Source organism: Neopsephotus bourkii, unplaced genomic scaffold, assembly GCF_033783945.1.
Source record: "Neopsephotus bourkii isolate Nb327-2 ecotype Australia unplaced genomic scaffold, CSIRO-AGI_Nbou_v1 NB_196, whole genome shotgun sequence".
NCBI lineage: Eukaryota > Metazoa > Chordata > Aves > Psittaciformes > Psittacidae > Neopsephotus > Neopsephotus bourkii.
In genome coordinates this window covers 10,258,323-10,284,307 of record NW_026900709.1, presented here as the reverse complement: position 1 = coordinate 10,284,307, position 25,985 = coordinate 10,258,323, and the positions used below count along the sequence as shown (strand labels likewise).

The window sequence follows — 25,985 nt, the reverse complement described above, 5'->3', positions numbered from 1 at the left end:
TAAGTTGGAAAAACGCTTAATGCTGCCAGTGCCCAAATTCACAGGTTTTAAATGGCTTTGGAGGAAAGATCTCATAATGAATTTAGGTAGCGTTCAAAGGGCAAAACACAAATGACATAAACCTAGCATAACACAAAACTCTGCTACACAGTCCTTCCAAAGGGCAGTTAGAACTAAGCTGAACAAGGCATTAGTAATGCTGACAGTGCTGTGCAATATGTCTCTGGTTATTAAGTACATTTGTTACATGAAGACTTAAGCCTTGGAAAACTAGAGGGGAATTCCCTTTGTTAGGGAAATAAATGTGCATGAAGTAGAGTTAAAAAAAAAGGTTTAATGAACTGATAAAATCAAACTCAAATAGGTATCAACTTTTATACTATATTAATATCATATTAAATATTCAGCAAGTATAAATGTGCAAGAAAAATGGGAAACAAGCCCTACTGCATATTTATAAAAAAGGATCAGAAACCATGCTGCTTGTCTTACCAGAAATTATATTTAGAAGGCTAAAATCATTTTATATATATATATATATCAAATCAATCTATGAATACAACAAGAGATAGGAACAGTATATAAATATGGTATCTTTAAATATTTACAGGTATATGGAAACTAGTCAAAGTGGTGCTATAAGAAGGAAATGTCTGTTATAAAAGTGAGATTACAAATCCTGCATACCTCCATCTGCATTACACTGTTAGTTTTAAACCTGCATCTTCCATGAACTAATCATTAACTTTTAAATCATCATTGCATAGAATTACTTGAAAAAATATTACCTAATTCTGCATTCCACCTCACAGTAAAAACTGTTGGGAGGATGATACAAAAATAAGAGGTCTGAGAGCAGTAGCCAGCTGTGCTGCCCTTCAGAGTTTAGTCTCTGACTTCTTGCCCTTAGGAATAAGGAAGACATTGCCATCTCTGGTTTGCTGCAGAGAATATTCATTAGGAGAGTAAGACTTGCCATCTTCATCACGGAGCATGCTGAAGACCTCAAGGTATAAGGAGGTCAGCTGTTTTTTCATTTGACGAAGGCTCTTGTCATGCTCTCCTTTCTCCTTAAGCAATTTCTCTTTCTCATCCTTCAGGTTATTCAAGTCTTGCTCCAGTCCCACTATATTTTCCAGTTTTCTTTTACGGCAGTTCTGAGCAGCCACTTTGTTCTTGCCTCTCCTGCGTATATCTCGGATGAGCGCAAGCTGGGCTTCGTTGAACTGCTCCTTAGACATCATTTTATTGAAGTCATCAACAGGGAGATTGATTATTTTTTCAACAGGAAAAGGGATCTGCAGAGCCTTTGCTCTTTGCTCATCTCGTGTGAGATGAGCTTCGAGGCGGCTTGAAGATTTATCCTTTGTGAAGGGGGCTTTGGGGTGGCCAGGGCTGGCAGGGGGTTCCTTCTTTTTTGGGTATGTACCCTGCAAACTTGGTGTTTCAGTGCTTGGCCCCATAGAAGAGAGCACTTGATCCTTGAACTGCAGTGAGTACATGCTAGCATTGCTCTGCGGCACGCTGCCAGGACCGCTATCCATGTCTTCCATTTCAGAGTCACTATAGCCAAAAGTCTTATCTCTGTAGGCAGATGATTCCACAGAGTGGTCAGGCGATGCTATGCTAGAACTTGCATTCAATGAAATACCTGAGTCAGAATCATTGCATTCTGGTCCAGTTCCTGAGTGGTTGCTGTTAAAAGCTTTACACAGTGAGAAATCAGAAAGATCAATAGGTTCACTTAGAATCTCTGCAAGTGATTGTCTGGCAGTGTTTGTCATTGCTGTGTCACCGTTCGCCTTTGTGTCCATAAAGGTGGCATAAAAATCCTCACAGAAATCAGAGTTTGAGGGGGACATGTCATTTAAAGAGCTCACGCTCAGCTGGCTGGTGTCTTCTGGTGGTAAAATGCCAGAAAAGGGCCCCTCAATGCTATCCAGGAACTCTGGACCACAGTTAACGTCCTTCCTCATGGTGGGTAATGAGCTGTAGTAATTGTAGTTGTGCATCTCTGTTGACTTGGTTTCAGGGCTTGTGATTGTGCTTACCTCAGCCAGGTTATCATTTTCAATGTTAAGACACTGCATGGGAAATGCAAAAGAGAAGTTGAGCAACACATCTCCAATCAATAAAGCCTTTTTCTATAACCCACAAACACTAAAGACTAGCAGTCAATATGCACTTGAGTCTTACGACATTGCTACAACCTAGGTGACTACAACGCACTTTTACTAAGGGGAGGCTTACTAGGAAGATTAGATACCTAAGCAAAAGCATGAAGCAATGCATTCTGGACAAAGCTAGTTAGATTCAGAGAGCAGAACCTCTCAAACTCCTGGCAGGATGTTTAAGAGGCACATGCCAACACTGCATGGAAGCTGCGTGGAGCCCTCCTGCTCTGGTAAAACTGCTCATGGGGATCCCAGAGCTGCCAGTCTGAACGTCTCACAAGCACCACTGCTGGGAATGGCAAGAGTATAATCAATGTAAAGTTACTGAAATAGACTTTATGATCATTTCTAGCAAACAATCACTTTTAGCACTCCTAATTTCATGCTATGTGATACACTTCTTTCCCTTAAAGATCAAGATTCTTTTAGGATGTACTGAAAGAGGCAGCTGCTCAATGCAGAGAAACATAACTCTAAAGTAAAGAGAGTGCTAATATGAAGTCTTGCAAACATTAACTCGACACACATACTTTTAGTTAGGCTGGCTAACAACAGTGTGAGCACCCGAGACTGTTACAGCTTTCACTGGCTACAAGACCCATGATCCTTCCAAAGGGGTGGCAGTTTCTGCACTGAAGCTGACATAAGAGGACCCACTGTCCCGGAAGAATTAGGCCATTACCAAAATGATTGTTTCTCTTAAGAAGGGACCACACACTTGTTATTTAACCACAGACTGTCCAAGGCTTAAGCTAAGGTTTTAGAGTGAGAGCTCTTTTTTTTCCCCCTCTTCAAACATGATTTGTGAAAGTGGATGCCCTCAATTGAACTATCTTGCTGCTTTCAGATTATTCCATCACTACTCAGAATTACTGAAACAGAGTAAGTTTGATTTGGTCTGTTACTGCAGTTTCAGCATTGCTGCTGCCCCTCCACAGTCAAATGTCCTTGTTACTTATGTAGGGCTTTTAAACCTAACAGAGCAGTAAGACTGGGGAAGTAGGGACACTTTGAAAAATACAAGAAATTGAAGGGAAAATGTAGAGACCCAAAAACCACTTGCTTCCAGCAAACATTTTCCAGTGTTTTCAGTTTACAGACATTCTACTGAGCATTCATCTCTTGTATTAACAGCATAAAGTAGAGCTGCATCATGCTGAAGCATGATGTTGTTCTGCGGTAACTTTATTCAGTCTTACAGTCAAATCTAAGGAATATATAAATAGAAACAGGAGGATAGGAGAAAAAAAACCCAGACTCTGGATGTTCTCCATAACGCATAGCTCAGGAACACAGCAAAGTGATTCCTTTGTTCCTTTGAAATATTTGGTTCATGTACATCACATGGTTAGTTCTTCCTGAACACATATAAACAGTAGTAGTTCTTATCTTAATGAAACCTCTTCCTCAGATAAAAGTTGAATGCAACTATAAATGATTTACACAATCACACACTGAAAAAAGAACATTATTTACAGTAACAGTCATGGAAACAATTCCTTTTGCAGCCATAATTCAGAAGTGTCCAGTTTTAAGCAGCTGAAATTCAAACCATGATCATGCTGCAATGAGCTGCATGCAGAGACAAACAGTGATTTGCTAAACATGGGGAAGTTCTGACTGGGAAGCCAGACCGCGTGTTATTAAGGCCTTGGATAAACAACTGGTTTCCTTCTGCCTATGTGTTTTTCAGTATATTCTTAAGAAATAAAGCTTAAATTGAGTTTTAGACATCCTGCAGGTGTACGATCCAACACACAGTGATTATGACTATCGTGTTAAGGTGCTATTGTACTGCCTTCTGCGAAATACAGTACTCTTGCAAAATATCACACTATTTTTTTCAGGTGCTTATCATACCAAAACCTTTACCTGTAACTCTGTAAGGGACAATAATTCTTCCCAAACTTGGTCTATGTTCTGCATGTTCTCCACAGTAACTGGATCTAGAACAGGCGATTCAGGTGGCTGAGTTTCATCAGAAGAGATCAAGACTTGGTCGTGATCGATCTGAGCAGGAACCAGCGACTGAAATTCAGCTGAAGCAGCCTGGAATGTTTAGAACAAAAGAAAAAATAATACAAATTAACACCCCCAAACAAAACAGTAACAAAAAGGAAGCCCCCACATAAGAAACTCCACTCAGAAAACAACTTTGTATTATGCATCAAACCGTCTGGGTCAGCACATGGTAGCAGAGCAACCAAACACAGTGACTCCCAAGAGCTGCATGAAGCTCACTGTAACAAACTGACCACTGTCATTTGCAGTAACCGGCAGGGCTGTCATCAGCTGGTGTTACACACCGAGTCCTGCCTGCAGGATCCAGCCAGCAGAAAGAACACAAGAACCACTCCCCTCCCACCAGACACAGCCCTAGTTCAAGCCCACTATGCTGCTCCATTCCAGCTGGAGTCAGCTTGAGAACAAAACCCAAATCATATCACAGATCAGGATGATGCTGCAAACAAATCCTGGTGAAAAACATGAGACCGAGCCCCTAGAAGACCACCCAGGAAACTGCTGCATTGAGTGTTTTTACCTCATTGTTGTCTATAAAGGGGAACGCTTCTGCCAAGAGCTGCATGCAGTCATCAAAGGAGAAGGCCTCTGCTTCTGGTTTTGAACTCTGTGTGGTCTAAATAGGAAAGTTATGACAAATGTTAACTGCATCTTTGAATAACTGAAGAATCTTCCACTACAGCAACGAATGCAAATTCAGTTTAGGTAACCACTAACATTATGTCTTCCTGTGAATGGAAAAAGGTTTAAACATGCTCACAAACACACATTAAGGAATTTACCTGTGAAAAATTGACTGGCGGCTCAGTATTCTCTGGCTGAATGTGCTGAGCTGGCTGAGCAGGAATAAATTCACCTGTCTCCTCGTCTAGCTCCAGCTGAGCCAGCAGGGCTTTCTCCTGCTCTTTTTGGAGCTGCTCCTGTCTTTCCTTTTCAAGTTTCTTCTGCTTCTCAAGTTCATACTCCTTCTGTCGCTGATTAAAGTCAAAAACTTCACGCCCTGCCCCAAGGTCTATATCTTGCCTCCAAAGGATGTCAATCAAGTTCATGTCCTGTAATAGAAATGCTTTTTTTAAGCAAAGGTCTTCCCCAGCAAAACTAGTTTAAAACAACAGCAAAACTTTTAATTTCTGCATCAAACAGGCAGACTGAGGATTATTCTCTTCATTCTACAGAATGACCTAAATAAAATATGACTCTATATGACCTTTCTGAAGTGTGTGAACTGATGGTTTGGTTGGTGTAGCCCATACACAGGCTCACAGAAACCAGAAGCGTAAAGCAATGAATGAACCAGCCAGAAGATAAATACATCCTTGTTTTCCTAAGTTCACTCACAGAAAACATGAAGGAATGAATTCTACCACATGAAGAACACAATTTTTGTGGTAAAAAAATTGTTTTCAGATGACCTTATAAAACTGTAAAAGCTGACTCAAACCACGACAGCCTCTGTCTGAAGTAACTGCTGCAATATGCTGCAATATGGATTTTAAATTACGTATGTTCCATCCTGGTATTAAATACTAATCAAAGATCAGCAGGACAGAGGAAAACCTGGTTTCAAAGTCACCAACTGACATAACACTGCAGCACTAAACACAGTTATTAAGACTATTACTATAAAATTGCCATTTAAAGCTTAGTCCAAGTTGATGTTTTAAGTACAGTTGGTTTGGAGCAGCTGAGTATAAACCAGGGGTCAACAGGTCTCAGATACTGTTCATCAGCTGGCCCCTGGCTCATCATCAGACAGCTAACAAAGACCTAGGTTTCTTAGCAACTGGCTACCCCTTGCACCTGTAGTGCTTCAGAAGACAAACTAAACTCAGCTATTTAGGGAAAACAGACCAGTTAATGTTATTTGATTCAGCTACACCTTATTTTGGTTTGTTTCAAAAGGGTTTTTTGGGGGGGAGGGAAGGTGATTAGTCAATTGTTCAGTAATTGACTGCATAAGGGCAGGGGGAAGGAGTTAGTGAACTGTTTTGAGTTTTCACTGTTCAAATACTCCATATTTAAGTGCTGAGGGTTACACTGCTTTCTTCTGTGAAGAACCCCCAACACTCAAACCCCATCAGTTTGGCTGTCAGCTGACACAGAATTTTCACCCTTAGCAGCCACATTTGTCAGATGGGTAAATGCCAACAATTTCCGGCTGCTGCCCGGCAGTTTTGACTTTATGGCATGTTTCATTAGTCTTAAAATCGCCCTTTAGCGGCAGCACACACACATAACGTCCAGTGTCGGGCATTCATCAGGCTGGCACAATACAAATGACATACTTAACGCTACCTCTCATTTACACACAACTTTACTGCCTCCGTTAGCAGTTCTGTACCCGAAATACATTTATTTTGTCATCAAGTTAAAACGTTCCCTTATTTCTGAAGTGTATTTTCAAGCAGAGAAGCAAAGTAGCCTGAATGCACGGTTCAAAGTGATCACTTATCTCCATGCAGCAGTTACAGCAAAAAGCTTTAGGGCAAGCCCCCATTTGAACAAATCAATTCAGTATTCTCATTTCTTTGTTATAAGTTCTATACCATTAGCACCCATATTTACACATGGCATGAACTACTTCTACCAATTACTAAAAAAACCCTTACTTTTCTCTAAGATCAGGCAGTTGCATAAAATATGTGTGTGTAACACAATGCAGGCATTTCCAAATCCAAGGCAAACTTAACACATCTTGCTGGAGAGACCCAACTCAGCTTTAATGGCCAGCAATGAAGAAACTGAAATAACTACAGTGGCTGCCCAAGACAATGTTTGGTCTTTCCAGCTTGGCAGAGTAAAATGAACTAATTAAGTTCTGCAGTAATTGGAGCTCCTGCAATATGGAAGAGCTTCATTACAGGCCAGTAGTTTACCAGCTGCTCACTGTCTCCTTCTGCAGCAGATTCGGAACCACTTCCTACTCTCAGAGCATTTGCAATATGTTCTGGATGAAACTGCAGGATCTGGATTTTAGGGCTCATTTCTGAATTATTCATTTACACGGCACCATTAAAAACATGGCTCCAAAGATATACTTTTTGTGTGCATAATGCACGAGGCTGTGAATTAGCAGAGCTGTTTTCCACCCTGAGTTGCAACATACAACACCACAGAAATAGCAGAACTGGTACTCAGTTTCAGTTTAAGCCACAAGAAGCAAAAGTGATCAAAAAAAAAAAAAAGAAAAAAGGGGATGCAGATGGCATGACATCTTTTCCTTAAGAAACAGGTAGCCTTGGTGCCCAGGCACTGCTAGTAAATCTGCCATACTACTGGCTATATCCATCATCAAGGTAAGTAGCTTTGGGTGCTGCCTCATTTGTGAGAAGAGAGACCTCCAAAAACACCAGCTGGCCAAAAGCCCCCATAGCCACAGCTATGCACCACCACCTCTGTGTGTGCAGCCATCACTTCAGCAAGCAGGATTCATTTTTGGATCAATATGCTTGCCTGGTTTTCAGGGATTTTCAGGATCTTGGATTGTTTCTTGCTGAGAAATGACAGCACTTATTGGCTCCTGTCACCACTTTCCAAGGGACCACATTTCACCCAGTATCTTATCTCTGGCAAAGGGCTGAGCTCTGCTAAACAGTGCTGTGCTTTACACCCCAGAGATGCTTGTTGGGAGCACCTTTCTTTAGTTGTGCTGGTGGCACTTAAAACCAAAAGGGTGTTTGGGTTTGGGGGGTTGGTTTGTGGTTGGTTTAGTTTTTTAATTATCATGATACATTTGGAAAAGAGCCCTCCTATTTTCAGTCAGAAAAGTTGTGCATAAATACAGCAATAACAATTCAAGTAATTACTCTTCACATGAATGGGTCGCATGGAGGAAGTGTTCTGTTCAACATGCTAGTATATGATATCATCAAAGAGCACACTGATGTAAGTATCAACCTGCCACACACTTAACTATAACTTCAGCCAATGCTGTTAGTAACACTGTTCTTTTCTGGGCTTTAGTCCAAAGCCCAGGTCAAAGTTAATGGAGCCAACACTGCCCAGTGATTCACTAAGGAGTGAATCACAGCCCCAGCATGAGGTGATGGAAAAGATATAAAAAATAAGATTGCAGTCTAAAACAAGTATTTTGCAGTTTTGCTCCTCAGTCTCCCCACAGCTTTCCTCTTTATTTGTCTGCTTTGTTGAACCCCATCACACGCATACACAGAAGGATCTACACAGGCAGGCACTCTTACCACTGGAGCATTTTTCCACTTCCACTGTAAAAGCATCACAAAAATAACTGTGTATTTGATGCTTGCAGTGTTCAACTAAGGCTATTACAAGCTGTTTTACCTCTTGCCTGTGCAATAGCTACCCTCCGATTTGTAGATGCCTCAACAGATTTATTAGATGCCACTCTCAGATTTATTTGGAAGGACAAACGAGCACGGATTGGTACCCGAACTGGTGCACACGCACGGAGAGCCCTGTGAAAGACTCATCTGACCGAGGGCTCGCTGCTGCCCTTTGGAGCCCCGTTAACCACTTCCCTTAACATCAGACGTATTTACTGTAAAGGCGCCAGCCTCATGTGACCGAGTCCACAAGTGCCTGTTTGTTCTTTCCTCCGTTGTGCAATGCCTTGGATTGCATCAGAGGAAATGATGGCTCTGGCAGCACAGGAAGAGCCTCCCCTGCAGGAGGAAGGACTGTGCCTGGAAGGGAACGCAGCAGCGATGCTTCCCCCTTGTCTAGAGCTCAGCTCTATCCCACTCAACACCAACGCCTATTTTGAGGGGAAATATGTGACAGTATTTAATGTATCACCATTGCCCAACACTTCCAGCTTCTGGGAAAGTAAATATGGTTTTAATATTCCTCCCAAGCAGAGAAGCAGTGATTTGGTTTTGTTTATAATGTTTTCTTCACGATTTTGTAAACAGAGAAAGAACTTCCCTCACAGAGGACGTGCACTGCTTTCCTATGATGCATGTAAGCAGGAGGTGTCTTGTACTCACGGGTTGACTTTTTTGTTCATTTAGTGATATGCTCTTCCAACCACACTGATGGCTTAGTTTGGACATATAAAGGCACTTTTAATAAGATAAACATAAATGTTAAACAATTCACATTATGGCACCATCTGGCCCCCAGTGGAAATTTTCATGTTTAGATTTACATATCAGCATTTGCCATCTGGGCAGAGTCTGTTATACATTTTAGGAGAAAATCTCTGGCTACATTGTAAAGTTTGACAATTAACTCCTATTGCTTCTAAACAAACATATTTGCAGTATAGTAAACAAAGAAAAGAGACTCTGGTTTTCAAGTTACTCTCGTAGATGGACTTTTGGGCTTCAAACAAAATGCTCATCTTTCATTTCATCCCTGTTTCAGTTATCTGACTGGTTTTGGTTTCGATTGGAAGACATTTACAGGTAGCACTGGTAAACTGGAAACATCCATCAACCCAAGTGTCAGCAGAGAAACAATCTGCTATCTCAGCCAGTGCTTTCAGCCCCATTATTAGCTATCCTTAATACAGAGCACATTGTGGCCTTTGCACATTTACTTCATAAAACTCATGCCTTAAGCAACATAAACTAGGATAACACTAGCAGAATCTCTCATCAGACAAGGATTTGGTTTTCTTTCCCATGATCCATTAGCACCTAACTCCAAGAAGATTCACGTGCCAGCATGAATAAATCAGAGCAACAGAATCAATGCCTACTGCATCCAGCAGGGAGCTCAGACGAGCACCCCACAAGAAGCAGAACACTCCCATAGCTTACTCACGGAAAGTATCACAAAGTATCCCCCAATTCCTATTTGTTTTCCAGGAAGTGAAAGGAATGAACAAAAAAACTACATTTTTGCTTTATCCAAATGAACCAAAAAAAATAAAAAACCAACCCAAATTACCCAAAACACCACAACCAAAACACAATGGAAGTGAGGAACAAGGACCTGAGATAGTCCAAGGCAAGAATGAAAGGGAGGGGATCAAGTAACAAAGTAAGTGCAAGAGAAGGAGCTGGAAGCATCTTCCCACTTAAGAAAAGCACAGGCTGTGGACACAACAGCTGAGTATCTTCCCCACATTATCCTCAGGAGGAGCTGGCTTTGTTCAAGTAGGCTTTAAGAATGGTTTGTAAGTCATTTCATGTTTTCAGATGATCCCTGAAATCTAGTGGTTTGTTTTCTTAATCCTTTTCAAGGTAAGTTACTCGTTTAATTACAGCTCATAATGGCAGAAAAGCTCCAGGACACACAAGCCTCATGTTTCAGAGGAATCACAGATAGATTTAACATTTAAAAGCAATTACATTTTGAAAGCTGACCCATACTTTAAACCCCTTAGAACTGGAAACCGAAGAACAAAAGTTAAGAATGTGGAAGGGGCAGTGAGGACATGAAAAATTTGAACAAGCAGCAGCTCTTATGGGAAGAATGGGGAAAAAAGAATGGCAAAGCTATTCACAGTGGAGGGCAGAGGTGTACAGTAGCAATTTTAGACGTCTGGCTTTAGGATTTGGAAGAGTGACAGAACAGACAGCTGTCCAACAAAGCCACATGACAGCAGCCTGTGACTGTAAATGCACAAGGTCAAATCCCTGCCTTCCCTGTGGAGCTGCCTGCTGTCACACATTCTTCACCATCACCTTCCAGGCAGCGCAGGAGGAAACAGGGGGCTCAGGTGGGTGTGAGGGGGTACCTCTCTCTTCTCTCTTTCATATCCGTGCCACTTACTGCTGGTGTGACTGAACTGACCCTGAACTTGACTTGGTTTTGGCTCTAAACCAGCCTGCTTCTGCTTCTTCATGGCCATTTACTCTTCCCAGCCCTCAAGAGTCTTTGGATGCCTGGTATCTTGGTCAGCAAATTTCTCAAGCCCTGGCAGGCTACCTTACCCGAAAAAGGACTCTAATTGGGTTGGAAAGCCATAACCTTAAAGGACTGATGTTGCTAGAGAATTTCCATTCCACATCTATATAAACAAGCCTGTTGAAAAATGCTGACCATGTGTCTCAGGACGTTCTTCTGCCCCAATGGAGACACATGAGATAAGTTCAGTCCTCAAAATGTGTTTGCATGCAAATTTAATTTTCTTACTGAAGAAACCTCTAGAATGCTTTGCCAACCAGGAACAGAAGTCATCCTGGTATTTCATTAGCTAAAAGTGTTTAGCCTCTGTTTTCTCATAACATACATCTTACACTTCAGACTGTACCTCCCTGTACTTCAGCTGGCTCTCCTAAGAAATGCCAAATTGTCAGGACCTGCTATTATAAACTAAATTAGCTGAAACCCTACTTGGCTGGATTGTCCAATGTTCTTGAAGTTTCACTACAGGCCTTGCCTGGGCATGATTCTGATACAGATGGGGAGAAGATCTATTTGAAGGACAGTCTTCCTTCCCCTACAAGGGCAATTCTGGACACTAGTCACTCACTTTCCCACCGCTCACTCTAGAAATAACTCCTCTGAGAAGTGGCTGATTTATGTATTTCACCTGAAGTATCACCTTCCAGGAATGGTACTAACAAAGGCTACCGCTGTAAGATCTGTACAGCTTCCAACATGATGATTTTCCCATGTACACCCTATGGCAAGCAAGCTTTCCAAACTGCCAGGGAAAACACGTACCTCATATATTCTCCAACAATCATGAAAAGACAGGATTCTTTAAGCCTTAAGAATGTAAAATGAGCAGGGATGTAACTGGAAAAAAAATAGCTGTTGTAAGCTCTTTATGGTCATTAATGTACTAATTTTAGTTCAACTCCAAAAGCTGCAAAACCCTAATGCTAACAGTAGAGCAAGGCCACAGCCAGTGAATAAAAACACCCTCATCAGAGAGGCAACAAAGAAAAGGGAAAGAAGGGACATAAAGAGCCGTTTACTCACTCACTTTAACAACAGTTTTCTCTCTTTCTGCAAAACCCATCAATCCCCAGTCCCTGCCAGTCCTTAAAACACTGAATGTGTGCGAGAGCCTTGCATCACTCCCTTCCAGCCTCGGGCACAGCAGCAGGAGTGACAGTCTTCTCTCTGGCTCATTAATGTCTGGAGTCAAAGAGATGTATATTAAATATATGTGTGTATATATATCTCCTTTTCTCTCCACATTTGGTCTGCTTTAGGGTGACCATTTCCGTCACAACAGATCAAGGGATTCTTGCTCAGTGCTGCAGATCTTTCAGACACCCTAGAAGCAGCTGTGTTACTTAATTGTTTCATCAATCCATATTTTAGAAGGTAGCTTCAAAATAACAGAGCTCAGTATAGAGTAGGTGGTTTCCAGGGTCTGAATGGTCCCGGGCCTGATCCTGCCTCAACATCTTAAAATAGGAAGAAAAAAGACCAACCCCACCATCTCATTTGCATGGCTTATGGAAAGCAAGATCTTAAATCTGACATGGATAATTTTCTTTGTACAATATCTGATTTATCAAAAGTTATTCTCTAGTATTGATGGCTAGTTCGGTCATGCATTGTAACTGCTCCCAATTCCCCTATTTCTGCCTTAGCCTAAAGGAAAGACAGAGCCAAGTCTAACATTGTGAGCTGATGATTATGAATTTCTCTAGAATACATTTAACTCTGTCCATATTTACAACCTCTACCCCAGCTGCTGAGCAAAAGCCAGAAATGGCCATGGGTGTCATCGTGCTTCTTCAAACTTAGTCCTCAATCTCTCAGCATCCCAGAGCACGTTCTGGACCATCAGTAGCTAAAGCAGCAAATCTTACGTGTTTTCAGAGTTTGGCTTTCAGTTCAACTAGTTCACTTCTTTCCTTTTCTGTCTTAATTACATTGTATTAAAGTAAACTTCACTTCTCCACAGTGTATTTGGCTCGTATGGAAGTGCTGTGGGCCCCTTCTACTCAAACTCCGAATCCCTCTTTCAGCTTTACAGAGCCCTTGACTTGCTACTACTTTATCTTGAGTCAGCAGCATTACAAAATGAATAAGTCAATAAGCACACAAAGTTAGCATGGATTCAAGTTACAATCTATTACATAAGTTGCATAATGACATTGGGAGGTTGGCAAAAATAGGGGACTGTTTTCTGAAAGGGTGGGTTAGTCAGTCTGTTTGGTTTTTACGTGCTTGATACATCAACAAAACTCTGCTGTGTTGCCTCAGCAAGTAAACCGAGGGATTCTATTGTGGCTGACTCTCTAGCTGTTGTCTAATCACCACATAACTCCATTTTCAAAGGCATTCAAATAGCAGCCATCTCAGACAGAAATCTACCTCATTTCAGGAAAAGCTGGTCCTAGTGGCTTTGTTGGTGCTTGGGTTGTTTTTTTTTCCCCTTCCGAGTTAGACCTTCATCATAAGAAAATTATTATTAATTGCAATATGTCATTTAAACAACAAAAAAAATCCTTACCCTACATGTAAGCAAACAATAGAAGAAAACACACAGCATCTGAAAATCCTCCTGAACTTTAAACCATAGGAATACTAAAGCCTTTGTGTCCCAGTTAATTTCATATACTGAATCTACAGTACTTGGAAAACAATTACCTGTTAAATCATTATCTTCAAGCTATCCTGCTGTACCCAGCCAGGCATGTGCTGTGTGTGGACACTGCCACAGGCTACTCATTAGTTTATCTGCAAGAGGATTTGTTTGTAATAATGGCTCAGTCATCTGGGAAACATGATCCAGTCAAATTGCAGCACGCTGTTATGTCCAATGAAACAAACCAGGAAGCAAGAAAGAATGAACATAGAAACAGAGAAAAGAACCTAACCTATCTGTCAACAGCACATTTATTAGGTTGTATTAACCTTAGGTTATAACCTCTTGGCCAATATATTGACTTACAGAATCACAGGTTGGAAATGGAAAGGACCTTGGGATCATCTAGTTCCAACCTCCCTGCAGGGATGGGCAGGGATGCCTCACACTAGATCATGTCCTGCCAAGGCTCTGTCCAACCTGGCCTTGAACCAAATTTCATCAGATATTTTTGCTTACATACCTTCTGGAAAAGGGTCTTTCAAACCAATCATGCAAACAATACGTCTGTGGTTCAAAATATTCTCCAGGATTATGTAGACCCTTTGTTGTACTACACATTTTCACTGCACTGGGATCTTACTGCAAACCTCCATTTCTAGCTGTCATTTTGATGGTGACTGGGCAGTTACAGGGACAGACACCAGACAGGTCATTACAGCTGCACTATAGGTTGGATGTGGCTGCAGCATGCTCTAGTATCACAAAGAAGCATGTCTCACGAAGTTTCACTTCACTGATCTCATAAGCAACTAACTTTGTTGTTCATGGGCCAAGCTACAATGGCAAGCAACTGCAACACATGAGGGTTAGCAAGTAGCGAGGTTCATGACAGCACACATCCATCAGCCCACCTTCAGAAATAGACATCTATTCCATGAGGCTGCATCAAGGAAATTCTTCTGCACTTCCAAGCTAAGCTAACAAAGAGCAAGGATGCTTTCACACTCAGAGAACCTGCTACACAAACACCTCATCAGCCCAGAAGCACTATTGTAAGACTGAAAGCTTAAGAATACAGGTACATTGCAGGGAATAGCTTACTCCAGAGGTGGTCAGTTGTGACATGTTTAGTATGCATCAGCCCACCTCTGGTAGATTACACATGTGCCTACCGACCACTGCAGCCTGCGGGGCTCAGTGTTAACTACCTTTATGGATCAGAGTCTGATAATTTCTGTGCACTTTTCACATGCAGATAGTGCTGGGAATTTAGAATGAGTTCACACTTCTGACTAAATAAGTAGGGCCACATTTTATTTATTCCCCTTTTAATGTTCAAATACTCTTGGAAAAGTTGTTTAGTTTCTAGAGAGGAAAGAAAAAGGCAAAAAATACACTGCTATTCAACAGCTCACCACTGGACAATACAGGATAGTAACAGATTTGAGGCACAGTGTGGCAAATTTTCCCTGTGGTGACACTGTTTTTCCAAACAAATAATCCATGGTTAAATGGCTTATTTGCCACCATGCACAGCCTTCACTAGTGACATACTGCATAAAGGCTTCAGTAAATAATACCATGCAACTGCACACTAGTAAACAAAAATGATCTAAATTTACATGAAACAGAAATTGTTATTTAATTTGCACAAAAGGAGTTAGTATAGCTTTTCCTCTTCCCCCAGCCCCACCAGGATGTACTACAAGTTGTTTATCCATAGAATAAGGCAAGGATAGATTTCACTCATTTTTCACATATTTCTCAGCAAAAAAACAATCCTCTAAAAGTCATCAACCCCCATAAAGGTTTCAGGAAGTTCTTCCACCTGAAAGTCCTGCAAAGTCAAACAACTAAACCAGAAAGCTCAAAGAGCCAACATGTCAGGCACCTACAGGCCAACTTATTGGTTTTATACATGACAACAGCTTTTACTTGAAAAAGGCAAATACATGGAGGAACTGAACAACACTTTGTACAAAGCCTAAAGCTTTGCTTCCGTGGTGCAATCTAACCCTCACTTTTAAAAGTCCTGGGTAGTATTCAATTTATCTTTTGTATTCAATTTACCTATTCTGAAAGCAAGGGGAGCTAATTCATCTTGCAAGGCATGAACCAGAGTAGGTGAAGGGCTTTATACCTGTTACCAAATGATATAAAAGCAGTAATTCTTGATACCTGCAAAAGAGCAACAAAACCCCCATCCTCAACCACCAGTAATTGTGTCCATCCTTCCATCCAAATCAAGAGCCTCTATGGCCCACTGCTTTCCTGGGGCTTGCATATTTGTACCCCTGGAGTACACATGAGGCTCACAGCATTGGAGGGATGCCCCTTTCAGCCTTCTGATTAAATGGGTAGCTGTACCTAAGAAACGAAGGTAAAGGCTGACCCCTGATGTGTGTCCTCTCACACATTCTACCAGTACCTGTGATGGCCAAAACAAGACTGTTTTCCACAAATAATAAACACGTCAATGTCATGTTTTAAAACCAGTCAGGCAACTCATTCACTCACTCCCCCCCCTTCTTGCCCTCCCCCTACTCCCAGAGGGATGAAGAATCAAAAAGAACGCAACTCCCACAGGTTGAGATAAGAACAATTTAGTAACTAAGGTATAACAGAAATCCCTGCTGCTACCACAAATGATAATAATGATAAAGGAAATAACAAGGGAAGAGAATACAACACCTCATCACCAGCCAACCAATAACTCACCCCCCCAGCCCGACCAAGCACCGACCAATACCTTGTCCAACCCCGCAGTCCCCTAGCTCTTCCGTGTAACTCTCAGTTACATCCTGGGCATGACGTGCTGTGGTATGGAATACCTCTTTGGCTACCTTGGGTCAGGTGTCCTGTCTCTGCTTCCTCCTGGCTTCCCCTCCTCCCTGGCAGAGCATGAGGCTCACAAAGTCCTTGGCCAAACCAAAACATCATTGTTATCAGCTCTGCTCCCAGCCCAAAAGTCAAAACACAGCACTGCACCAGCTACCAAGAAGGAGAAAAATGACTGCTACTGCTGAACGCAGGACAGTCAACATACCTCTTCCAGCCATAAACAGCAAACATACACCAGGCATGTTAATATGGGTAACATATAATACAGTACACTGTATTTACCAGACTGTTTCCAAAAGCAGCATTTACAGCTGATTTTTTAGTAGAAGACATTACAGAAGATTTGATTGCTTTCCCGATGCAATTAGAATAAATTTGTTGAGCAAAAAAGGTTACGATCATCACTTACAAAGTAAGAAAATACAGAATGCAAAGAAAATGCTCCATTTGGATCTTGAGCACTTTTCTGCCTTTGACCAAAACAATTCCTTATGCATCAGTAAGAACTTGGGGGGCGGGGAGGGAAGGAAATCACATTATAGCAAATTATCAGTAAAAATTGCAAGATGCTAAAATTCCTCTATACCACAGTTAATTCAGATAATAAAAGACACATCTTGTTAGGGTAACTCATTACTTACAGAGTCAGCTACGAACTCCTGTCATTACTGCTTTCATTTTCTAAGACCTTGCTCATCATCTCTGTCACATACACATACTATTTACCAAAAATTCTCATCCCAAGCTTAATTTTGAGTTTAAAATAATTCTGTAGCTCTGACCTCAGCAACAGAGTTTATCAGGACAATTTAAAGCACTCTACTAAGAGTTTCATTTTTAAGAGGCTTCCATTCATTTTGCTAGCAAAAGAAACTTCAAGAGATTAGAGATGTCTGAAGAAGTTCACATTGGTTATCAGCTGAGCAGGGATTCCTGGGACTGGTAGATCCTGAAGTGGCAGATGATAAAGGATCACAAATCAGGCTGGAAAACATTCCACAGAACTACAAAATTCCACTGAGTTTATACTAGTTGAAGAATTGACCTGATAATACTCTAGTTCAGATCTTAAAACCAAATGAGAAAGCATAGTATCAGAAATCATGGTGCTGTAACTCTCTGTTGTGGCACACACAGCTATGAGGCACCTAAACATGATGTGCATTCCCACAGCCAAAAATCCAATGTAAATAATTTGAAAGAGCAGCTGTCAGGAGTGGTGACTTAGTGTAATATAAAAAAAACAGAATTATCTTACTACTACCATTTCAGTTACTGAAATACTTCCATTTTCATCCTTACATATCTTAAATCCTACTTGTTTCAAAAGTTTACTCAGGTTTGATTTACAAATATCGGTAGGGCAATCTTCCAAAATTCCATGGCTGACACAGATCTGCTCAAGACCCATCTACAACTGGGAAAAAAAACAAGTGCAAATATGATTCAACATTACAAAACATAAAACACGCCTTCATTTCTCAGGTCAAACAATTCACAGATTGCACCAGGGTCTATAGTAAGTTTGTTCCAAGGACACTTAATGATGTATTATCTGCTCTGGTGCATATGTATCAGTCACTACAACTGTGATGGCGGTGAAGCCAAGTGTTAGTGTAACAAGCTGGGGCAGAACCCTCTCATTCACACATCCTGGACGACCTCTGCTACTAAAGCCTCCATGTTCTCCTTCCAGCCATGAAGCTTCTGAAAAACTGGTACCCATGTGAGCTGAGCTGCACCAGCCTTTTGAGCTGCCCAACCACACCTGCCACCCTCTTCTGCCCATTGTTTTATTTACCCAGGGGACTGCGGGCCATCTGATCACATAACTGCACGCAAACTGGAAATACCCTGGGGTTAAGGACAAAATTCGGCCTTCTTACCCAACAGCATATAACTCAAGCAAAGAGCTCCTGAAGACAGGAAAGAGAAATGACCGAGCCCAGGTTTAGGCAGCACACCACACAGATGCCAGCTGCTACAATGACCAAGACTGACCATGTTGCATGGGAGCAGGCAGCATTCAGAGAGACAGACCTGCACTGACCACGTGCTGCCCGCGAATTCTGAATGGGAGATCTTCCAGCAGCCCAACCAGCACAAGAACTGCTTCACTCTAACTATAGCAGTAAGTAGGGAGGTACTAATTTTACCACAAGGGTTCAAACAAACCAACCAACCCCCCAGGATCTTTCTATAACAGTTCCTTATGGCTGAATGGCAGTAATGATCTGAGCAGGAAGCAAACCAAAGTCACAGCATCTCATCACATAACTCAACTGTAGAAAACTCACTGTTTCAACATTTAGTGAGCATTAATTCCAAACACAGCAAACAGGCACACCCTTAATCATAAAACAAACCTCATCTTAAAGGCAGGCTATCTCTTTCTGAGTCAATTTCTCAAGTATGCAAACTCTGTTTTGCAAACAGTCTCCGGGAGTGGATTTTTTTTTCACTTACAAGAGGCAGCATGTAAAACCAATGCAGCAAGCAGCAATAAAACTGGAATTGCAAGACAGAGGTGGGGGGCAAGGAGGGAAAAGTGGATATCTTTATATTTCATAGTCATACAGAAGACACTTCCTTAAAAGGTTGGAAAAAGGTGGTTTCAAACTGGTCTTACATAACTTGTTGCTGCAACATCAAACTTAAAATAGGGAAGGGAAAGTAAAGTTACTTTAATTGCACACATGTATATATGTGCTTATAATAATATTGCAGAAGTTGGACTAGAGGTCTTAAGACTCTGCAAGACAAGTACAAGGTTGGGTGGTCTCAACTCCCTTAGTACTGCAACAGCATTAAGAACAAGACATACTCCTTGCAACGGTTTAGTTTAGCTGTAAAGATGTAATTTAAAGCACCTCCAAAAAAAAAAAAAACAAACTAGCTAAAAATAAACACTATTTTAGATTCCTTCTTCTCATCACAAAAAAATGCAGCTAATCAGACCAAAATCAGAAATTTAAAATGGACACAATGAAAAACTCCAACCAGTCTATAAAATGCACCCACCTAGGTGTTACTTTTAAGCTATTTCCACTCTATTACAGCCTTGCCAATTAGTATTTGTGCTAGGGATTAGTAATATACCAGTGAGCAGCAGTTACATTCTGCTGGTAAAACAATGCTAGCTTTGTGTTATTCACACTCTTCTTAATTCCTATTAGCTTTCCAGTTATCTCCACGATCACATATAGAAACACTTAATTCTTTTGAAGTCAGTATTAAAGTAGAAATTAAGAGCTAAACACGAAGTCCGTGTATCAACACATAACATTCAAAAATCAACATGCCGGTTAAAAAAAACTAAGCAAATACTTCACCAAAAAGTCAAAAGGGCTCAAGGCAGAAAACAGAAGATGCTTCACAAGGCGAAGAGAAATCCTCTTCCCCAAAGCAGTCAAACAATTAAACATTTTATCTTTACTTGATGTTGCTACAGACTGATTGGTTATCCAAATTAATATTTAATTTAAACGTATGGTTCTGAAGAGACTTTGCTTCTATTTGAAACAGGCACAGTTGGACTATGTACATCTAGGTAAAACTAAGCTAACATTAAAACAAGATATTCTCCTGGGAAAAGTAATTATTTTCTTATTCTAAAAGATGGCAAAATAAAATAAAGAAAAACAAAAATTTCCCGAGACAGACTTCAGCACTATGCTGCACAGAGTACCAATATTGTTCCTGTACCGCAGAAAAAATGTAAGCGCTCTATGGTCGGCAAACTTCATGCTACTGCCAACTAATATGTGACTGTTACTAGCTTTGCTTTTCCTCTACAGAAAGCAATTACTGGGTAGGAAAGATATAGTATATAATGCCTATCTTAAGTTGAAATGTTTTTGCTGGTATCTGTTTCAGATAAGCCTGCCATGGCTTAAAGCAGTTTTATGCACCACAGATAGCATTGCTGGCTTCGTTTCTTACTGGCTGGTTTAATTGTTTACTTAATAAAACAAATATGCCATAAAAGTATTACTGTTGAGCAATCCTGAGCAGGATTTCAGTTCACTGTACATCAGTTGCCTTTGGTTAACACGCAAAGCTGCGAATTGCAACTCCTCCTACCTGACCTTCCATTGGTCTGTGTAGAAACACTTGTCCCAGTAGCAGATGAAGAGTTTCCAAAACAAGCTAAACTAGATTATAACTGAAAAAGAACTACATACGGTATTTTCTACCCTTCACCTAAAGCTGTATCCTGTGGCACAAAGTCCAACTTTGGTATAATAGACTGTATCAGAAAACTGAACAGGCTTTCAAGTTCACTAGGAATGTGCTATATTAAAATAATAGCTTACTTAGGGTTGGAATGAGATGGAGGCCAAGACAAACTTTAACTAGGTGATTAACCTGGAGACTTTGGAGGACTCTTTGCTGGCTGCAATTCAAGCACAGCAGCAGGAGATTAATTTTTAATTCACGCTGACAGGTTACTGTCTGGACTTGTACTGCACTAGCCTCAGCCAACACAATCACTGCAAATACATCACACTTTCACAAACTGGCCTAATTTTACTGAATGGTTTTGTCTTCTTAAAGCTCATCTTCATACTTTCAAACTAAAAAAGGGGGAAAAAATATGGAAATAAGTAGTGTCTTAGATACAAAAATCAAACAAATTCCTTCTTTACAATGAAGAAGACATCCAGTGTCACAGGCATAGTCACGCCTGGCATCATCTACTGTCATCATCAGGACTTTCTATATTTTCTCCTTCTCCCCTAAGCTCACCCTCTTCTGGGCCTCCAACTGACTCTTTTAACTCTCCTTTAAACACCTAACGCATTCCAAAAATATTCAATAAAACTTGGAGAGCTTTCGCTACTTTGAGGGTTGTTGGTTCTATCAAAGGACCAAATATAACAAGCTTTAACAGCTATATAGGGAAAACTGATTTTACCGAGAACCTAAGCAAACAAATACTTCACTTCGGTCCTTCCACTGCTAGCAGTCCTCAATGACATCTCACAATGCCCAGCATATTCTGCAACAGTATCTGAGATTTCTTTAAAGAAATATGTTCAATATGCTGCTGCTACATTCATTTCAGTCAGGATCACAAAATTAGCAGTATCTATCAAACAGGTATTTTTCTGCTTTGCAAATTTAAGGTATAGAGCCTGAGGAAAATAAACCAGAAGAGTATGTAGAGACAATCTGACACATTTTCAACAATATCCTTGTCGTTCATGATTGTACATAACCTGCTGCATTCTTTCTTAGGGTAAGCATGAAACCATCCCTATTTTTTCAATTAAGAAAAAGAAAAAAGGGACAGAGTGCCAAAACTTATATTTGCCCATGACCATCAGTGGGAAGTGTACACAAACCTTCCTAACCACCCACACAGCACCATAAAAATGTCTCAAGTTCTTTAAAGCACCCGAGATCATCCAGCTGCCCTCTGCTTACACTGAATGCTCTTTTTTGTTCCAGTTTGGTGTCTTTCAAAGATTTCCCAACAAGCTTTCAAAGCCAAACTCTTCTCCAACTTTGTGAATGCTAACCACAAACTTCAGATCAGTTTTTCAGGGGCCATTAACTTCTTGCATGTCCATCGATTTCCAGTATAATTGTAAATTCTTTGCACATTTTAAAGACAAACTACAGAACAGTGTTCATTTGATGGATATTTACTAATAATTTCCAATCAGCTATTCTCCTGAAGGGACTGCCAGTCAGCTCCTATTAGTCTATACTTATTTCAGCCAAGCTTATTATGTTGCATTACCTCTACCACTGGCTTAACTGAAAGATAACTTTTGTGAGTTTCAAAGGAAAAAAAAAAACGCTTATCAGTGCAGCTTGATATCAAGGTAAGCACAGAACTAAGAGGGTCAAAATGAATGCATTTTTACTTAAGATAAAGCTTGTCATATTCTGCCATCTACTTCTTTCAAACTTGCCTATAATTTTAGTAGACAACATTATATTCAGAAATTGGGATGTTTTCTTATATTGAAATTTGTCTCCATAGATAGATAAATAAATATTTCTACAGGTACCTTGATCAGATATTCCTATTCAAAAGGGCTATTAAACCTCATTATCAAGAAACAAAACAAAAAAACAACCAACCCAAAACTCAAAGACTTGTTGCCAGGCCTGAGCAGTGTGCACTTGTTTGCCTGCAGAATCTACCCGGTGTCCTTTCCAGCCACAACCATTCTCTCCTTCTGCCTATAAATGACAGGCCATTAGGGAATAAAAAATAAACCCATTAACTTTACAACTGAATACAATGTGTCAAAAAAAGTATGTGTGATTCCTCATTAAAGTCCTTTAGACTGAAGGGATTGACACTAACTGAGCTGGAGACTCTTCAGGGACCTTCTCTTGGTAGAAAGCCCCTAACAGATACATTTACGGGCACTCAAAATTATTTGCTTAGTTGGTTTTGCGAGTTGTTAGTTGGTTTTCCTTCAGCCTAAGTGCAACCCACACATTCACTCTTTGTGTTCGAAAGTGAATGCTTTTTCCTCTCTTCTTGTTGTGAGGCTCAAAATTTAATAACTGGTTAGCTTGCTGAGCTGTTTTACAAGGTTACAACTGACATTTCAGTAACTTCAAAATTACCAAGGAGAAGAAGAGCTACTAAGAGAATATCATGCTTTTGCAAGTGTGATTTGAAATATCTTGACACATTGCATTCTTTCTTGTTAGACGCTTTGATGTCTGTGTCATTAGCGTGCAATAGCAAAATCCCATTTCACCCCTGCATAGGGACATGCATCCTTATTTCCAGGCAGAGGCACAACAAAGGAATATTTTTTCCAAGAACATTGCAGGGTTCTACATATCTCCCACAGAAGTATATAGCAGAAAACTCTGATTTTAACATTCTGGTTAAGGAGCCAGGCCAATCCTAGTCCTTCACATTCACCTTTACTGCTGCCATTAACTTCTAACAGGCACATGAAAAGACCAAGAGCTTGTACTGTACTTGCACAAGTGCACACCATTCCCATCCCCTGGGGATTGCAAAACCTGAGGGGCTAAATGAAGATTGTGCTCCCCATGGCCCAGTTTGAGTGAACATTTCATGGGAATGGGTATTTGAATTTTCCATTTAATAAATACATTTAAAACCCTATGTCCAAGACGGTAATCATTTACTATCTAACAAACGCAGTGCCTTTCAGGCTAGGTCTGCAAGAAAAGAAACCAGCAGCTGCTGAGCTCAGATAGGGACACTGCAGCAGGTGGCTTTGGTAGAAAGGGGTTGACAAAGTAGGCAAACAAGTAACAAAAGCTAGGTTAGCTGGTAGAGAAGACACAGCGGATTGGGCAAGAGGGTACAAAAGCAGGTGCGCAGGAATCAGTCTGTCACGATTCCTGCAGAAATAACAGCAAGACTGCCATAGCTGGATGCTACAGGCAGAAAAGACATTCATCGGGTGTTTACACAGCACAGGCCAAGAGCATGATTTTTGGTGCAGCGTTTTCCATGATACTAAGGACGCAAGGTGGAGGCCACAGCCACGCTACCTGGGGTGAGAAAGACAGATGGACCCGGTAGAGCTTTAAGTGGTCTGAGATAGAAAATGCAACAGCAAGGTATATACAACACTGCTAGAGAGATGTTACTTGTAGGAAGCAACCATTTATATATCCTAACGGATGGACAGGTAACATTAAAAGAAACTCTATTACATAGCATATATTGTACTGACATACACTGAAAGAGCCTCAAAACTCTTGAGTCTTAAATTTGTAGTATTAGAAGAATTAAAGCAGCTCTAGATTACCCGGTTAAAAAAGTAATGCTTCTTTAAATTTTACTTGGTAAGGACACATTCTCCATTTAAAAGCCCAAGGAAAACATGTACCGATCATACAAATTTAAAACGGGGTTCCAAATTCAGTTATTCACCCCACTCTTGTGGGACTAGTTTGCCATACAGAAGTATTGGCCTTCCCCAGACTTCGCTATACAAGACATGAACACACCCAAACACCAACAGATGAGCCTTAGGGGAGACCACCAAGACTTCATCCCCTCATACACCAAAACCCCAGCGAAGCCCCTGGCTGAAACCCCTCCGGGGGTCCCCAGCGGGTGGAAGTGAGCGCCCCGGTCGTAGACCCCACCAGCAGCATAGGCACAGGCCCAGGTAGAGGTCAGCCAGGTTTAGACTCCCGGGGCTGTGTGTGGGAGGCCGAGCCAAGGCCAGAGCCGCCCCGGGCGAGCGCATGACTGTGAACAGCCCCCGCGGGCCGACTCCGGCTGCACTGCAACAGAAGGGCCGCTGCAGCAGTAACTCACCGAGTGGGGAGCGGGAGGCGCCCGGGCACGCCGGGGGCAGCGGCGCGGGGCTGCGCCTGGCCGGGCAGACCCTCCGCCGGCGAGCGCCTCCCCAGCCGCTCCCTCAGGTGCCGGCTCTGCCCTCTCGCCCTCCCCGGCTCCTCCGGGCTCCTGCCCCAGCCGAGGCTGCCCGCGGCGAACGGCTCCTAACGGCCCTGACTGACCCCTGCGCGACCGGCGCAGGCTGGAAGTGCCCAGACCAGACCAGACCCGGCCCGGCCCCCCCCGGCGGCGCGGGGCGGGAACCGGGGGGGGCTGCGGAGGCCTCCGAGACCCCGCCCCTCCCCCCCGTGACTCAGCGCGTTCGCAGGGGCGGGGCGGCGCCACGTGCTCCGTCGGCCGCGTGACCGTGCTGCCCGCCCAGCTCCTCGCCCGGACACCGGGCCGGGCCCGGCGGGGGGGGAACCCGAGGTGCCGGGCCCCCCCTCCGGTCCCCGCCGCGCTCCCTCCGGCCCCTCGGCCTTCCGCCGCGCTCTCACCTGGGCGGCGGGCGGCAGCTCGATCTCCATGGCGCGGGTCGAGGCACGAGAGACCGGGATCGGCGGCTGCTGGCCCGGCACGGCCTTGTCCTATCTCTCGGGCGCTGCCTCGGGACGGAGGCGGCCCGCACCGCCCCGCGCTCCGCCCCGCCGGCGCCCAGCCACTCATCGGCGGCGGGAGCCCGCGGACGCGGCTAGCTTACCGGTAGCGGCGCTCGGCAGTGCCGGGAACATCGCCCGCCCCCGGGCTTCCGCGGCCTCGCCTGGGGATGATGCGTCGGCAAAGGGGAACCAGCAGCAAGACTTCACATTCCCGTGTGCTGTTGTAGTACCGCTTTATTTTGTGGTCTGAAAGAGAACCCAGCTGAATCTAGCTGAAAGGGCTCCGGGGAAACAGAAGTGGGCTGTCGCAAGTTAGAAAGCCTTTGAGTACAGCTGCTGCCAGCTCCTTGCAAATGATGTTTTTATCAAGTAGCAGGTTTTGACTATTCAAAAGACCCAGCAAGCAGAAGACCCAGTTATCACGAAATGAGGAATACACAATGTCAGAGAGCAAAATGAAAGCAAACGTGAATATCAGGTGCTGCCATAGTGCAGAAATAGTATGCAAAGCTAAGCAGCTTGCTTGGAGCCTGGGGTGGAAGAAAAAGGCAAGGACACTTTCTGGCCAGGGCAGATAAAATGGCATTGGCTAGATATTTAATTTGTGTTCCTTGCTT

At 42.3% G+C, this 25,985-nt stretch overlaps 1 protein-coding gene across 2 annotated transcripts; it reads right to left on the bottom strand.

Annotated features, from left to right (window-relative positions):
• Positions 1 to 480: 480 nt before the first annotated feature.
• Positions 481 to 25,417, bottom strand: NFE2L2 (NFE2 like bZIP transcription factor 2). Of its 2 annotated transcripts, none has more exons than XM_061379655.1 (5): positions 25,267 to 25,417; positions 4,979 to 5,248; positions 4,717 to 4,812; positions 4,047 to 4,223; positions 481 to 2,084 (listed from the first exon to the last, which is right to left on the bottom strand). In XM_061379655.1, the coding sequence occupies exons 1-5, from the start codon at positions 25,294 to 25,296 to the stop codon at positions 879 to 881; spliced, it is 1,779 nt and encodes a 592-aa protein (XP_061235639.1). In that variant the 5' UTR covers positions 25,297 to 25,417; the 3' UTR covers positions 481 to 878. The 2 variants fall into 2 exon arrangements, with proteins under 2 accessions (XP_061235639.1, XP_061235648.1); XM_061379664.1 differs by lacking the exon at positions 25,267 to 25,417 and adding an exon at positions 24,749 to 24,990.
• Between the last annotated feature and the right edge of the window lie 568 nt (positions 25,418 to 25,985).